General features: G+C 43.6%; 2 protein-coding genes across 18 annotated transcripts in view; one reads left to right on the forward strand and one right to left on the reverse strand.

Annotated features, from left to right (window-relative positions):
• The window catches only part of KIF2A (kinesin family member 2A), a 289,833-nt gene that overhangs the window by 216,754 nt on the left and 55,423 nt on the right, over positions 1-17,656 (forward strand). The gene's annotated exons all lie outside the window — the stretch shown is intronic.
• The window catches only part of PSD3 (pleckstrin and Sec7 domain containing 3), a 140,678-nt gene continuing 123,830 nt past the window's right edge, over positions 809-17,656 (reverse strand). For all 17 annotated transcript variants that reach the window (XM_071730611.1, XM_071730609.1, XM_071730605.1 and 14 more), the window contains 2 exons: positions 15,712-15,855; positions 809-10,315 (listed from right to left, as the gene is read on the reverse strand). In XM_071730611.1, the coding sequence (XP_071586712.1) occupies positions 10,103-10,315; positions 15,712-15,855 (357 nt within the window). In that variant the 3' untranslated portion in view covers positions 809-10,102. The remainder of the gene's footprint in view (positions 10,316-15,711; positions 15,856-17,656) is intronic.

Genomic DNA, 17,656 nt, shown 5'->3' on the forward strand with positions numbered 1-17,656 from the left:
ATATGCTTTATGTGTGTTGTTCAGCCTGCTTCCTCTCAGTTGGAAGAGCCATCACTTCTTGCCCACTCCCATTTCTGTCTCTCTCCACTCCTTTTCCTTTAGTGTCTGAATCTGCTGCTTCTCATAGGTTTTGCTTTGCATCCACAAAACCAACAGCCATTACCAACCTTGACAGTGCCCTCAAGCAAACAGTATCACAAAAACTTTGAGTTCAACTCCCAATTATTTCAGAACAGCTCTTTGATGCAACCTCTTCTTACCCATGTGCTAGCAAACTCATTTTTAATCAGTTTATTCTCTTCTTGGCAACTCTTCACAGCTAAGTGGTGGTAAGTCTGCAGACTATACACACTGTTAACAGCCCAAAGGAGAAGCCAGCTCTTGCAAAGGTGCAAAAGGAAGAGAGACATGCCCCAGACCACCTCACACAGGACTTGTGTGCATGCAGTACCACTGTCTCATTGGTTACCTCCATCACACGCCTCTTTGTGCTTCCTTTGGAAAGGAAAATTTGCTTTATATTTGTGTGAGGCAGCACTGGCTCTGCCCCGGCAGAGCTATTCAGGTCCAGACTGCCTCTCCAAGACAGACAGAACAAGCACCCTCCAGCTCAGCAAACCTTGAAACTGCTGACTGCTAGAACTCAGAAGGGTGCTCTGGTGAAAGACTGCACCAGCTAATTGGTCTGTATCTTCCTTGAGCAGGACAGCCAGAGGCTGCTGTATGAGCTAGTAAAGCCACCTTCATGTTCTTACCAATAGGAAGGCAATGGTAAGGGCTCCAATAAAAAACATTCAGCTGCAGCAGATGAAATACATTTGGTTTATTTCTTTCTAAAGTTTGTACATATACATATATCATTACACATATGTGAGATCCTTCACTAGGGTTGCTTGATTTCAATTACATAAAAATTATTGGGAAGCTTGCAGGCTTTCTGTTGCCTGTAAGCAACATTTATTCCAACTTAGAAAAACACAGAGGAACAGAATTATAGTCAGGAACATGGACACAAGAGAGAAGTCTACTTTATTTCTCACAGTTTCAATACATCAAAGGCAAATTATTTGTCTGTATACCATCAGCTTACTTTATCAGCAATGATAAAATAGAGGAAAATATTTATATACAGTCAGCTCAAGTGAAAAATAAAGCAATGTAAACTTAAATTCCAAAATATTATTTTAAATGATATAACAATATCCCCAAAAGTCCTTCTTCCAAGGGGAAGAGGACTGATTAAGTGCCTTCATTTATCAGGAAATTATCATTCTAGTACCAGTTACATAAAAGAGAATAAGGGAGAACATCCTGTGGTATCTGTAGAAGAGCAACAACTCTGCTTCAGGATGTCATCTCTGTGCAAGCAAGTATATGTCCTTATGGACATCAGCAGCATGCAGAAACACCTCCTATGAACCAGGGTGACTTAAGTCTAGACAGCTCTGACTCTGCCCTCTGCCGAGTATGCTTTTCTCAGGACAGGGTGTCCTGATGGCAGGACAGACTCAAGCCTGAGACAGTGCCAGCTCCAAGAGTCAGAGCAGCAAATTTCATGCTGCTGAAAAGATTCAGTGATCATCTCAACGCTGTTTCACAGCAGATCAAGAAGTTACAACAAACCAGCAAGACTGGGACTGAGTCTCTAGTGTGTTGGATGAAAAACACTCTAGCAATTCAGTGATGAGTAAACTGTGTTGAAGGTTACCAGGAAGAATGTTCCTGTGCCTAGCAAAAGGGATAGGAGGCCACCCAGAGGAAAGGTCGTGCAAGGACTGCTGTCAGGCCCTGTCAGGTCATTTCTGCATGCAAGAGATGCACAGGGCGTGTGTATGTGCATGAGCAGAGCATTTTTTCTACTACTGCAGAGAGTTACTCTTCCCATATGGGTACCACACAACAATAACTGATAATTCAGTCCTCTTTCTTGGCCTAAGGGAAAACAGCTCTGCAACAGCTCAGGTAGAGGGAAAATGACACTTCCTAGTTGCAGCTCTAAGATCAACAGTGCTATCCCAAGGGAGAAGCTCAGTGCCTTAAAAAGGATTACAGCTTGCCCAGTGGAGGGTGATGGGGATGTCCCTCTTTATCCTGAGTTGCAGTCTGCTCATATCTCAGTCCCCCCAGATATGCTCTGGCCATGGTCTAGTGAAGCACAAAGAACTGGCTTCACTGACCTTGCTCAAGGGCTTCAAGGTAGCTGCACCAGAAGAATTTTATGACTCTAGGTAACAATCCCACCCTCAGGCTTTACTGTCACTTTCCAAGTATAATGCAGATAATGCTAGTATTGTTCTGACAAGAGTGCAACAAGAAAACCTACTGGGTTTCCTTAAGTCTTTACTAATACCAGCCACTTTCTAAAAAATTGTTAATACCTCCCAAGGGAAACCTCTGGGAGGCATACAAGATGCCCACGAGAGATTTTTCAGCCCTGCTGCTCTTGTTCCATGCTGATGAGCCAGATATTCTCCTCTAAGTATGTACAGAAAGAAACCCTGACTAATGCCAGACAGCTGTATCTGCAGGAGACAACACAGGCACCTGTCCTGCTTGGACAGTTTTGGACATGATGTCCCCTTGCTGAATTTTCACAGAGAAAGGTCAAGATTTTCTGAAGTAAAGCTGTGTATTAGATCCTCAGAGTGTGGTTTTCAGAAGTCACCACAGCTGCTTCCAATGCAGGCACTGGCTGACATCAACAAAGAGAGAGTTAGCCCAGTGCTGAGCTAGCAGAAAATCCCACTCAGTAATCCTTGCTTGGACTCTTAATGTATCTGTTTGCTTTCCACATGCAGAACAACAGACAGGCCCTGGCAGACAAACACATGGAGATCAAGGCAGCTCAAGGGACACCCTAAATCTGTGAAAGCCCTGATGACTGTTTAACCTAATTTGAGAAAAACTAGAACAAGCATACTAACAAAGTTTGCAGCTGCTGAAGTGCTTTGACCAAATTAAGCCTTAGGAAAGAACCACAGGCTTTGGAGTGCTGAGTCACAGAAGCCCTAATATACCTATGAAATACATACACACATCTATAGGCATCAATTAAACACATTCATCAAGTAATGTAAACCTTAGATTGTACCGCACACAAAGAGTAGTGATTTTAAAGTTTTCAAACTGCCAAAAAGCTCTGTTCTTTATCCAACTTCACACAATCCACCCCTGTTCTCATCCTATAGTCTTTCAGAATTTGACAGCACTGAGCATGTTTTCATAAGCATGCAAGTGATTTAAGACTTCTATCACCAGTAGTGTTTGCCCTGTGCAGTAATACCAACTGGACATCAATGATTGTCCCCCTCCAAGCAACAGGCTCAGGGGAGTCAGTAGATTTTGCACCAAACATCTCTCCAAGGTGAAGCTGAAACCGAAGGCGAAGCTCAGATCTCCCCGGCTTAAACAAAGAGATGTGCTGGTCTCATGTAGGTGAGTCACATACAGGACCACCACTATAGAGTGGCTACTAATTACAGCAGTTTACATCAGAGAAAAATCTCGCTCTTCTAGTTAGTAGCATTGCAAGGATTGAAAGTGCTAAATGATGAACTTTTTCTCGGTCCAAATAAACCTCTGGCCTGTACCTCAGTTGATCTGCGGCACAGATTTAACAACAGATGCCATGGGAAGTCCTTCACTGTTTAGACATTTATATTTTATACAGAGTAGTTCATTGTTCAAAGGGGAAGACAAAGTATGCTTTGGACTGTCCTAATTTTTTTTCCTTCTGACTACAGGACCAAAGTTAGGCCAATGGTGATGGGACTTTTGGGAAAGCCATAGCTTGCATTTGCTAAGAGAAGTGCTCTAACAAATAATTAAAATGCAGCCTCAACACAGCTAACAAAATGGATGAGTGAGGTGCTTTCTCTCAGAAAGAGCTGGCCCTGCCTCCTTTCACTGTTCAGTTCAATGTTGCCCACACCCACATAGCATATGGACCCATTCCCCCAGGAGCTGTCTTCCTTGCTCTTACTTAAAACAATCTCTTAACACCCGGATGAGGGTGCTGCTGTTGCAAGGGAGAAAAGCAGCAGGTGGTAGGGGCAGCTCCTCCAGCAGCAGAGTGTAGGTGGAAAAGGAAGCCAGCAATTCTAGGTAATCTCTTGGACCTCAAAGATCACCCAGTCCAACCTTTCTAGGTTAAATATAGTTTAAATTAGGTGCCCCAGCACCCTGTCAAGCTAAGTCTTTAAAGTGTCCAATGTAGAGGAGTCCACAGCTTCCCTTGGGAGATTATTCCAGTGTCTAATTGTTCCCATGGTGAAAAATTTTCTCCATGAGTCCAATCAGAATCTCCCCAGAAGTAACCCATACCTATAATAATCTTCTTGGAGATTGACAAAGGAAATGTTCCAGTCCCATGCAGTGAAGCAGCTCAGTATACTGCACCTATGGTGCTAGGAGAGCTCTGGGAGACAAAAGAGGAGAGGCCATGCATACTGCTTCTATATGTACTAAAAATACCCTCTGAAAAGCACAAGCTGCAGACTGACTCTTTCGAGGAAATTTCTAAGACAGCTTCTTTGGCTTATTGCTCTAGGCAGCCTAGCTATCAGATGCTGGGAACACAAACTGGGGAGCTCTGGTCATGCTCTATGGAGAAATGTGGACTTTATAACTCCCCTCTCGGAGAAGATGTGATGTGCCAGAGTCTGGGGAGAGCAATACTCAGGAAGATTTAAACAGGCAGCAAGCTGGAAGACTGCTTGAGGTGAGGTGTGTTCCTGGCCTTCGCCTCTGCAGGAGATGGTGTTTCCAACAACTAGTATACCATCTCTCCTTGCCTGTGAGACACTGGTTTAAAACAGCACTAATATTTTTTTTATATACAGCTTCCCAGAAGGCTGCAAAATATATGGCTTGATTTGAAAAGTACCCAATTCATAGCAAAACATTGTTTCAAAGCTTCCCCACAGCATGGGTTGCCTCTGAGACCTCTGGGAAGGAGACTTGGAATGTCAGAAGTGTCTGGTCTGAGTGTTAGAGGGAGGACCTTGCATCCCTGCCGCATAATGCTAGAGGATCATGACAGTCTAAAACTCCGTCTCACACTTCCCAGTTATAACTGTGGCTGGGAAACACAAAACGAAAAAGCTCTTCACAGAGTTATCCACACAATGCAGCAGTGCATCAGAGCAGGTTTTCTCAAGGCAAGATGGGGCAGTCACGTTGTCTGGATTTCTGCAAGCCTGGAAAGAAAGTGACCTGTTACACAGAAGCAGCTGAGGTGCTAAGATGACAGACAGAAGAAGCTTGACAGAGAAGGAGGAGCTGTCAGACTAACTGTGATAAGGCAAAATTGATTTAGGAATGGAGAATGCAGACACAGTAAGTTGTACGCCATCTGCAGAGAAAAGCCTGCCCTGCTTTCAAGAACATTGCCATACAATGCCTCAGAAGCCCAGTGAAACCTCTGCCACTTTTGACTTTCGCCACTGCCCCAACTACCACCTCACTGAAGAGCTACTCTATCAAGCAAGAACCTCACTCCCCTATCAGAGAAAAAAATCAGCTATTTAAGGCAGAAGAACAACCAGCCTTGTTTCCAAAAGGCACTGGAGCTGTGAAAAGTCAAACAATTCCAGTCTCAAGGTCTGCTAGGCCAAACTCCTGCTCAAAGCATGGCTGCACTGAGCACCACTCTACAGGGCAGCCCCCAAACTTGGACAGACAACAACTTGGGAGTAGGAAAGATCAGAGGGAAAGCACTTAAGGGATGAACTGTTACAAGCCCTTAGAAAGCTTCTTATAAGCATTTACAAGTGGCTGGCTACAGATGAAAAACTGTCTGAGCTGGCGTCACAGCTGAACAGTGTTCCCCCACAGCTCCACTGTATTAATCACTCTGCTGGCTGACTTATCTCTGTTCATCAATTAAAAACAACAAAAATACGGGATTTAAAAGCTGTAGTCATGTTCACTGGTCCATGCGTGATTTATCTGCAAGACACACACAAACACACAGACAGCCCAGGTAGTCTATTTTGGAGCTGCTACTGAAGAAAAACCAGCTTAACTAGACCCCTGCATCTTGCTTAATCACAGAGGAGAATGAGGTTTTGGCTTTGGGAGAGAGTATCTCACCTGCCTTGGTTGCTGAGTGGGGAGACAAGATAATTTTGTCCTCACTCACCACTCTGGTGTCAGGTGAAGTCCTCTTGTGCCTCTTCTCCTGTGGAGAGGAGATGATCCAGCCCGTAAAGGGTGAGCAACCACCAATGCTTCAGTGCAGCATGGGTCCCTTCAGGCCCCCTGTCTGCATCTTAAGAGTGAAGATGCAGGGAGCCATTGGCCCCACCCTTCTCTCTTTGCATCCCCCCTCTCAACATGCAGGCAGAGGCTCTGCCTAAGCGACAGCTGCATGCTGCAGCAGAGAGGATGACAAGGAAGGATGATACCTCCCTGAATCACTGACACAAATGCTGGCTTGCACATATACAAGCTCAGGGTGGTCTGCCTGTAACTCCTGCTTGCCCTGAGCAGGTTCAGGAGCATGGTGGGTCCAGGGGGAAGGCTGGAAACCAGCAGAGTATCCTTCATTGCAATAGTAGCTCCTGAGTCGCTGAGCACTGATCTCTGCTAAAGGCAAACATTTCAGCAAAGAAAGGCAAAATTCTTTGGCCAGAATTTTAGTGGTGCCATGCAGGAAGATGCATCTCTGAGGCCTCCTGAGAACAACCTCCCCAACTTTACAATAGGATTGGGGTGGGAGGAAGCAAATTACAGTACTGCTTAGTAATGATCCTATTCCCAGGAAAGTCCAGGAGCCTCAGGCCTTTGCAACAAGATCACCTTTTCTGTCAGCCTTCAAGGTTGACAGACACATATCCAGGATGCCTAGAATTTGTAAAGGTATGGAGCAAATTATGTTAATTGAAACTTGAGCAGAACCTGACAATTTTCCAGTAAAGTAATCTGCATGTCTCAGCATTCTCACCTACAGTGTGTCAAGCCCAACAATTGTACAATGACTGAAAAATGCAGTGAAAAACTGCATTTGCTGAACCCAGACAAGGCTTTAAAAATATGCCCTCCTTTGTTTACAAGTACACATGGAAATAGAGAATAAATAATGACAAAAATATCACTTCTACAGTTCACTTTCTGACTTTTCCTACTGCTTCAAATCATATCCTCTGCAATGGCTATGAAGAGGAATTATCCAGTTTCTGTGTCAAAGCTGGGAAAAGCATTTTACAGAAGTTAATTTCTTTTTGAGATCAACAATTTACCTGCAGTCTGTAGCAACCAGAATATTTTAAAAGCCAGGAATAAAAATGTAAATGTCACCTCCTTGCCTTTAAAGCATTGCACTCCATAATCACAAGAAGTTTCCTTGGCATGATACAGCTTGCCTTCTAAAAGCTTATCCAGATAAGCCTGTCCTGACAGCCAAGCAGGGCCCATTTACAAATCTGCACATATTTTTTGTGTATTTGTTTGTTTCTGATGCATGCTGCCTAACGCTGTTAGCTAAGTCAGGACAAGTTTTCCTCTCAATGTGCATGCAGCATTCCCCAAGTTAATTTCTTCTCTCTCTTCTGCTTGTTTATTTTAACAGAGCATGATGAGCAGCTGCAGGGGTCTCCTGGATATGTTTCTCCTCCATGATCTGCTGATCTACCACACTTGATTAATTCAAACAACCCCTCCCAATGAGCACTATCGTGCACCTGTCTACATGGTGTCTCCTAACATAGCATGCTGCACCACACCACTCTGGCTCCAGCAGCAGAAGGCATCTCCCTTCTACAGGAAGAGGACTGAACTTTTGTTCCATAGTAGTAATCAGGCATACCCTCTGAAGACCCAGCACTTCACAAGCACTGATGGTTTCTATTCATGATGCTGCAGTTTTTAGGAATATTGCCAGGGTTAGCAGTTAACCTCCTGACTTCTAGCACAGACTGGCCATTCTCACTGGCAGACTACAGATCTTTTGAGAACTCTGGGCAGTGTCCTTGCCCATGCAGTGGGTTGAAACTTGAAGATCTTTAAGGTCGCCACCCTATGATTGATTCTTTCCAATGTGGTAGCAGTTCCCATCTGGCTTTGCTGCCAGGCTGCAAGGACTGATTTGCTCCAGCACCTCCCAGCATCTAAGGATGTCTTTGTAATGTCTTTGTAACAGCCAGCGGTGAGCATTGCATCAGGAAAGCTGTTGCATTGTGGTCTTCAGAGGGGAGGCAAGTCATGTGGTGCCTGCTAAGGTCCTTTTCTCTTTGATCACCTCCTGCCCTGCCCACTGTTGTGGCAGTTCAATAAACCAGATTGATTGACTTGGACCCCTTGGGAAGTCTGGCAGAGTACAAATCCATTCAGGTGGTAATTTTTTGATGTGTAGCCCTAAAACTACTTGGGCTCGAAACAACAACGCATTTCTAAACAGGCCTTGCATTGATCTCCATGTTTCTTTATGCATTAAGAATTACATCCGTCAGTAAGGCTGCCCTGTGCCAGGCACAACAAAAATAACAGCAACACACAATTTTCAATGGGCCCTCAAAATTATCTCCCAAGGTGCTCTGCAGCAGGGCTGGTTTGGTTGCACTGCTGCATACAGGGGAAGGTTGAGTCAAAATGGGAGAGACCTTCCTGAGCTCAGCCAGTGGGCCAGAATCCAACTTGAGATTAAAACCCAGAGTGTTCAATAACAGGTGAGTCAGCATTCTCTGCAGATCCACAATACTGCCCTGGCAAGAGCAGCCATGAAGCAGCAAAATAATTTCAACCTCATCTTTCTACTCCCTGTGCCTGATGACTACTAGCCACTTGAAGGGTCTGTGGCACAAACAGTGTGCTTTCAGGTACCCAGCTCTACCCAGGGTGGTCTCTCCCAGTCCTGCATTCCCTTCTGAAACCTGGTGTACGGTACACAGAAGCTGCAAGGTGGGCTGGTACCCTGTGGGTGCAGGGTAGGATCTGACAAAGCTGAGGCTGCCTTGTGCTGCCGTCCAGGTATGGAGTAGCCAGGACATCATCAAACCCTGGCCTGCAGTGAGGACTTGTCTGTCCCCGTCTGCAGTCTGCACCAGCTTCTTCCATCTATGTGTGAGCTGAAGCAGGAAAATGGAGAGATGAGGAAAATCCCTTTCTGAAGAAAAAGGGCAAAGTACTTTGTCACTAGCAGAGAAATTGCAGACACCTATCTGTGCACACCAACAAGGAAACTGCTAGAAGGGGGAGCATCAGGGTACAACATATCATAAGGCTCTATACAGCAGCAAAGTGAGAGCATATAGTTAAAAGCTACACTAAAGCCCTTTGTCTTTAAAATACAATAATATTGGCTGACATCCACAGCAGCCTTCACTGCAAATAAATTTAAAGCCTAGGTAGTCTTCCAACTGGGTAATTCCTAATCTCCTTGCCAGCAGAGATAGCATGAATTTGGATAGCCCCAGCTTGCTAACTCTGAAGATGACTCTTTGCTTGGAAGGAAGTAAACAAATTATTCCAAAGTTGTCATTCCAGCATTGCCAGAGGTCTCCAGGTTTTATTCCTTTGTGCTTGTGGGTCCAAGGTCAATGCAATAATGTTAAGCAACAGTGACTATTTCCTGTAGCACCTGCTGCTAAGTTCCAGTACCAACATGCATTGCACTGTCGGGAAATCAGTGATTCCAGCACCCTAGGCTCTAGCCATCCTTCTGCAGCTGCCCATTTGCACAGCTCTTCTCACAGCTACAGCTTGCATTCACTGAACTGCAGCATTTGTCCAGTTACTTTTCTCACCCACCACATAAATAAAGTGACAAGTGACTTGAGAGATGAAAGCCACATGCCAACAGGGAAGAGAGAGAATATACATCACAGAGCTCTACTCCTCCCCCAGCTCCTTTAGAAACAGAACAACACAAAAAAATGTCCCAATGCTTCAACTGCTAAATGATAAATTAACAAAGCAAAGCAAAGCAGGAGCAAAGACATCTCCCACAATCTGCACAGAAACAGCAAAATATACAATAGAAAATGTCACTAACACCCCATTCAGGCAGATGCACTTGTTTTTATGAATGACAGGTTATTAAATGAAAAAAATTTTACCACCGGTACTTTGCTGCATGGCTGTTCCCCTAGTTGTCATTTCCACACTAAGTGACCTTCTGCTTAATGCTGGGTGTTTCTGGCCTGTGGTCCTTCCTCTCTGACACATTGCGTTTCACCTTGGCACTAACTGGAGACTCCTGATTCAATGAAGGACTTGAGTGGGATTTCTTCAGTCCTGGTGCCTCATTCTCACCTCCGCTGAGAAGCTCCTTTACCCCTTCTTTCAGGAGGCCAATGTAAATCTCATAGCGATTTTTCTGGAAAATGAAAAGAAAGGCCTTAATCAGCCTGGAAGAAATACTGCAGAAGCATTTGAGAGACCATCTGGGTAACTTAATGGTTTCTGCTGGCCTTAAAAGCCAAGAGTCTAATATGAATGCAAACATCAGTGCCTGATGAACAGTGGTGGCTAGTGTAAATTACATCGTACAAAAAGCATTTTAGGCAGGTTGAACCTAGGTACTGTGCAATGAGAGGCACTCAGTTCTGCAGCACACAAATCCCAGTGCTCTCCTGAATTAGCTTGCAGCTAGTCTGAGCACATGGTGACCCCTAAGTAACAACTGCAAGCAACAGCCTGCTGACCTTAGTCACCCAAACTCATGTTCCATACTCACACAGCTTGAGATGTTCTGCGCCTCATGCAGGCATGGAGATAAAAGGCAAGAAACTAGGGGTCAACAGAAATCCTGTTCTTTTTGGCTCCCTGCTTCCTTCCACTCCTGCAAGCAGACCCTGCTTCCCTAGTCCACAGGGGGAGAAGCCAAAGCAGGGTCCTCCTAAGCTCAGATTGTACCATCTTGGCCACCACCAATCCTGTAAGAGTATGTTCTGCAAGGCCAGACCTACCTTCTGGGATTTATTTAATGAACTTCCCCTGACAAAACCACTGAAAGCTCCCAAAAAAGGAAAAAGCATTTAAGAAGAATTTTTAATAAAATAATAAATGATAATAATACTTACACAAGGGCAGAAAGTAAAAAAAAACTTGGTAGCAGCTTTTAAGTATGGAATATAAAGGGAAAAAAAAAAAAAAAAGGAGAGAACATGGCTGGTTTTCCAAAGAGTCCTTTGAATAAACAAAACCTCAGAGTATCATAAAAGAATCCATCTAAAAATGAAATTAAAAAAGCATTCTTATCAATTCCAGATCTGGAGCTCCAGCACCACAATGCAAGAGACAAACACATAAAGCAGGTAAGATGTGTCATTCAATAAAAAAGGAAATGGAGAAACAGCAAGAACCCATCATTAATCCCACAATGACTGGGACACCTCTGCAAAAGAGAAGTCAAGCTAAATGTCTAATCCTGGGACCACTGTCGTGTTAGTCCATGGAGAGAGGGACTTCATTGCCATACTGTTAAACCACCAGGATCGCAAGACTCAGCAATCAAATGGAAATGCAGGACCAGTTTCTGCCCTGTATGCATGCTATCTACAATTTTCCCCTGGACTTTGTTGGGCCGTGGTCTATGTTGCAATTAAGCAATGCATTTAGAAAGTTCTATTTTGATTTCAACTGCAACAAACTTGCTCTTTTAGTAACCTGACATTTGAAGCTAGATATTAACGCTGGTGAAAATTTTTCCTTAAAATAAAGCAACGTGGAAAATTCTGTAAAGAAACTGAAAATACCAAAGTTAAACCATCCAAATGCTTTTGCAACATTATTTCTGAAGACTGAATGCACATAATAAAGAGGAGATCAGCTAGCCATCTGTCAAATTTATGGCTTCACCTCTCACCCGACAGCACTCAAAATATCTCTCTCAAACTACAAATTTACTGCAATGATCAACCATAATCTGGAGCAGTACTTCCTCAGACAACTAGAAGAAATGTTCCTTCCTTGTTGTCTACAAGCAAAAGCACCAGCAAAAAGAAATGCTTCTGGCTGCCTCCCTGAAAAATGACCATGCATCTCCTGGTTCACCTACTCCAAGAAGCAAACACCATCTCACTTGTCTTTCACCAGGAACAGGAAAGAAGGGAATGCTGGTGGGTGAAGAAAAAGGCATAATGAGAACTACAGAAAAGGAATCTAGCTCTGTCTTTCTTTCTGGGACTATGTTGCTTTCTTTCTTTCTGGGACTATGTTGCTTTCTTTGGGACTCAGAGAGACCCTTTTGGTGTGCTTCTGGAGATTTAACAGCATGGCCCTCTGACCTGGTCTCCAGGCTCAGCCTGAAAGAACCAAGTAAAAAATACTGCCTCACCTGCCTTTTGCCCTTTCGCTTTGATGCAGCAAGGTCCATCACCAGCTTCTGTCTGCCCCTGGCAGTCCTTGATTTTTATATAGCGCACCTTATTTTTTTTTAAACTACCTATTTATAGTTCAACATGGCCTGCAAAATCTGTGCCAAGTGTGAAGACAAGAAGGTAACACAGTATTGGACAGTAACTTCAATGACCATCTCTCACACAAAAGTGAAGTGGGTGCCATCACTTGTCTGCCTAGACAAGCATTCTTCCAGTGCTGATCACGTATCTGAGCTACACTGTTCAACTGCTGTTCAAGGCTCTCACTAGGGAATAAGACATTCTTTGTTTCCTGGGCTGTACTGGTTCTGGGGTACTTTGTACTGGGGTACTTGAGTAATATTACTCTAATGACTGCCATGATAATATTGACAGAAAACACAGCAAGACCCACAGTGGTCTACTTCTCCATCAGTTTTTCTAGAATCAATTAACGCTCCAGCCTACATTTCATCCTATCTCACCATGCTGCTAGAAGGGATAGAAAATAAACTTTGTGTCAAGGACCCCAAACCAAGAAACTCTTTGCTCTCCAAAGCTGCAGAAGACCCCTACAGAATAAATGTGTGTGGCTTGCTCTGTATATCCTGTGTTCAAAACTGATGTTGTGCCATTGATTGTAACCCTTTGATCTCAATTGTTCAGACATTCTCCAAAACACCTTACTGTCAACTTCCATGTCGTCCACTTTATTACCTTCTCTGTGAGGATGTTAAAGGAGATAATGACAAAATCCTTCTAGAAGTCAAGAACAAACAACATCCACTGCTCTTCCCTCATCCATCACAACAGACAACTCATTGTACAGGTTATCATTTTCACAATCATCTTGGTATTGATTTTCAGCAGAATTTGCTCCATCATCTTCCTTCAGAGAAGCAGTTGACCAGTCTGTAGGTCCGCAAACTTTCTCCTTGTTTTTCCTGGAGACATGCATGACATTTGCTTTCATTCAGTCCTCAGACCTTTGGTCCTCAGCTCTGACTACCATGACCTTTCAAAGGTAGTCAAGAGTGGTCTTGCAGTGACATCACCCAGCTTCCTCAGCATTCATGGGTGCATCCCATCATATACCTTGGACTTGTGTATGTCCAGTTTAAATAATCCCCAACTTTATCATCCATTACTCAGGGTAAGTCTTCTTGCTCTAGATTTTCTCACTGGGTTTACATATTCATGACTGCTAAAGGCTGGACTTACCAGAAGAGACCCAGACAAAGAAAACACTGATTATCTTGGCCTTAACTTATTCTTTGTGACCAGATCCCCTATCCCATTATGGGCTTCAACAAGGTCTGCATTTTTGCCAGATGTCCTGCAATTAATATACCTGTGGAATACCTTCTTCTTGCCCTTCACATCTTTTGCCAGTCTCAGTTCCACATGAGCTTTGACTTTCCTAAACAGAATCCTACACGCTTGGATGGTGTAACCTGCCACTGCTTTCCACAGACTTCCTTTTGGTGGTGGAGTTTTGCCAGAAGCAACTTGTTTGAAGCAAGCTTGGTTTCTTGCTTGCCAGGTTAACCATTTTTAAGCTTAAGGGGGGTGATCCTTGAAGACTGACCAACTCTCCCAAAGCCCTCAAGGCTATATCTAACAGGATTCTTCCTAGCAGCTCCCCAAAGAGGCCAAAGTCAGCTCTTCTGAAGTCCAGTGTTGGTGATCCTCCTTTTCACTTTGACTTCTCCTTTCAGAATCATGAAGCCCAACATCTCATGGTCACTGCTGTGAAGGTTACCCCTGACTCATATCCCCAACAAGTTCTTCCTAGTTTATAAACCTCTCCTTATCAGCTCCTCAGTCACACATACTAGAATTTGTCATCAATGCACTCCAGAAACATCCTGAGTTTCCTGTACTTGTTGTGTTGTCTCTCCAGCAGCCGTAGGCGTGGCTGAAGTCCTCCAGGAGGACCAGGGCATACAAACACAAGGTTTCTTCCAATTTTTTTGAAAATGACTAGCAGACAGCTACCACAACAACACACATCTTGGTGTGCCTGCTAATCCTGACCCACAAAGTCTCAAGCTGTGTCATGATACTTTCTCAGGCAAAGTTACATGTGCGCCTGTTACTCAGTCATGTAAAGGCTGACTCCTCCTTGCCATCCCTGTCTTTCCTTTCTAAAAAGCCTGCACCCATTTATGGTGGCACTTCAGTCGTGTGAGCTATTCCACCACCTTACTTCAGCTCTGTTTCACTGATTATATAGTCTCTCCTGTTTTGTATACTTTCCTTGCCAGTCCTTCTAGCAAGTTCCTCATTTGATTGTTAGTCAGGTCATTTCAGGTATATAGGATGCAGAAGAACAAACTGGCCTACTGTGTTCCCTATAAAAACTAGCAGTAAAACGTGTGCAAAGCATCTGAAGGTCACTGTATGCAATGCAGCCCCAGGCTACAGCAAAGTCAAGCTCTAAGCAGTAGTTACAACCTTCTGCAAAAGCAGAAGTACACAACCAGTCAAATCCAAAAGCAGAAACAGATTTTCCAGAAGAAACTCATGTGACACTTGCTTTATTTCTGGATGCTTTTGTTGCCTCCAGCATCTCATCTGATTGTCTCTGACTTTCCTGCTTTGTCTCTTTTTCAGGTTATGTATTTTCTTTGCCATGAAGTGACTTTAGTCTAGAGTAAGATCCTTTCAGACAGAAGACTGACTTGCAGTTCTGCACAAAAAAGCTCAAAGGTTCATCCATGAAAAATACCAGGTATCTGCTGGGTTGCCAATCTCCTCCCACCTAGATCTATCTGCTGGGTTGCCAATCTCCTCCCACCTAGATCTACAATGTGGCATACACCATGATGGATAAAAGCTGCTGTCAGATACTTGTAACAATCTCCTAATAGAGACGCCTAGTATTCATAAATTGCTCCTATGCTTTTTAATTCTAGCATTTCTCTGCTCATCCTGACATCTACCTCCCTGTTACACAAATGGCTCTGATGAAGCATGCCTATGATAATAATTTTAAAAGAGCAGTTCCTTCAGAACATACCAACGGGAAACAATTAGCACAGAATGCAATCACTCTGTAAAGACTGGTATGCTAACAGACAAGGCAACACATAGTCTTACAACAGGACATAGTTCCTGCCTGAAAGCCTCATCATCTCTTCAAATAGATACATCTGGCAAGGACACGGGATCACATTTTTATCCTCCAAATTTACAGATGAGAATTCATGGCTAACGTCACAGGTAGTTCTTATCAGTAAGAGGAGCCACATTCCAGCTTCTGAGATTGCTGTGACATATCTAACAAGGACATATTCCCTGGTGAAGTAATGTGAAAAATACAGAACTTTTTAGGATTGTACCCCAATTACAAGACCAGCTGTCTCATCAAGTCACAAAAAGTACAAGTCATAATGTTTTCCATACATACCTCAAACTCCAGATAGTGGTCCTTCAATTTGTAATCATCTACTTCCTTGCCTTTGAGCTTCCTGTCAGGAGGATAGGAGCGATGTTCAGCAAGCTCAGTAGAGATCTGCTTCAGCTTAGCTTCATGGGACTTCAGTTGTTCATCCTTCAGAAACACAACAGGCACTTAAGGGACATAATCTAAAATATTTGATAAGCAAAGGAAAATAAAGAGATGTCCCTGTACAATAATACCAGGTAGATTTTTTTGTTTCTTTCTTCCCTTTATTTTTAATTAGATTAAATTGATAAGTTCAGTTACACCAGGGCTCTGTCCCTCTTAGTTCTCTCAAAGGCACCCAAGCAAAGTGTCCAGGTTTGTAGAAAAACACAGCAGCTAACAGATGCCACCGGAAAGGACAGCAAACCTGACATACCTTGCCTTGCTGAGAGGAATGGAAACAGCTTGCTGCAGAGCATTACTGTTAATATGACAATTCTGCTCCAATACATTTGTTTTTTGCAAATTAATTAAAGCTATTGTATGCAGTCAGACCAAGAGCAGAATGAGACAAGCAAAGACCCTGCCTCAGGTCTTTGCAATGTAAAAGTAGTTCCTTCGAGGACAGAACAAACATTGGAGTCAGAGTCCTTCCTTCCATTTGTGCACTAGCAAATGCTCTCTGACCTGCAGTTTCCGCTTTTTTAGAAAAATACAATACATCCAGAAGAGGAAAACCTGTCCAATCCCCCAAACAAATCTAATTTTGCAAAGCTGCTACCAGCTTTTATCTCACTGCACAGTTGGAGAGAATGAGGAGCTGCTGATCTCCCTTTCTAGGCAATTTCTTTTATCATAATCCCAAGCCCACTCACTTCCTCCAGTCCATCTGTTAGCTAACCTTCCCTCAGCTCAAAGGGTTTCCAGATCCTGCAGAATGGCCTTCTGTCTGCTTTAAGTCTTGGATCTGAAATTAGGTTTCAATTAGGTGAGTCTAAAATTCGGACATGAGCATGTAGATTTCAGTGACTTAGCCAGAACCATAGTATCAGGTAGTACTCAGCTCAGCTCCTACAGATATATCTAGCCTCAAAGGAAGGGATAGCTGGCAGCAGTTATCCCCAGGCTGTGCAGCTTGAAGATTCAAGACTAGCTCAAACATGCCTGCACTGCACAGAATCACACTAGAGACTGAGCTTCTCAGCTCATTGAACTGGGGCTGCAGAAAAGAGCAGAATGGGGGAAATTTTCAACAGAGGATGATAGTTGAGCCCCAGCTGATCTTGTGGTTTTGCAGGAGAACTGAATAAAGAAACATATGGGATAATATGACTCTGCCTATACATTGTAGGGCTCAAAACACATGCTACTGGCTGCTAAAAATTCTTGTTGCTGTTAGTAACTACCTGGATCTTCTCGCTCTCTCTACTAGTGCCCAATCACTCTTTATGTTGTGCTGAATCCCTGGTCCTAGTGACATCCTGGTGCATGAGTTCTATGTCCTGATGACAGGAGGTCTTTGAGCAGCTATTAATTTGGCACTTGTAATTTCCAGGGCAGTAGCCCTTTGGAGCTTTTGTGTGTGCATGCACATTATCAAAAAAAAAAAAAAAAAAAAAAAAAAAAATCAACCAAAAAAAAACCAACCAAACAACCCAAAAAACCCCTAGCAGATCTTTTTTAGACCGGTTGTTCCTTTATATATAGCTTTGTCACATCCCTCCTTGGTTGGACTAACCAAGATCAGCCAACAATCTGCTTTTGAAAGCAAATGTGATATAACAATCTTGCAAAACTCATCAGGTCCAACCCCTCGCCCTTGCCCATGTTATGTTCTCGATGCATCCCAACTTCTGCCTGACCAAGAACAGGCCCTTTGAAGATATACCAACTATCATGATTCAGCCCACAAAATCCTGAACAACTTCTACAGGGATTTGACAATTTGTGGTTTTTTGCCTGCCAA

The sequence above is a fragment of the Heliangelus exortis genome, chromosome Z (genome assembly GCF_036169615.1).
Source record: "Heliangelus exortis chromosome Z, bHelExo1.hap1, whole genome shotgun sequence".
Classification (NCBI taxonomy): domain Eukaryota; kingdom Metazoa; phylum Chordata; class Aves; order Apodiformes; family Trochilidae; genus Heliangelus; species Heliangelus exortis.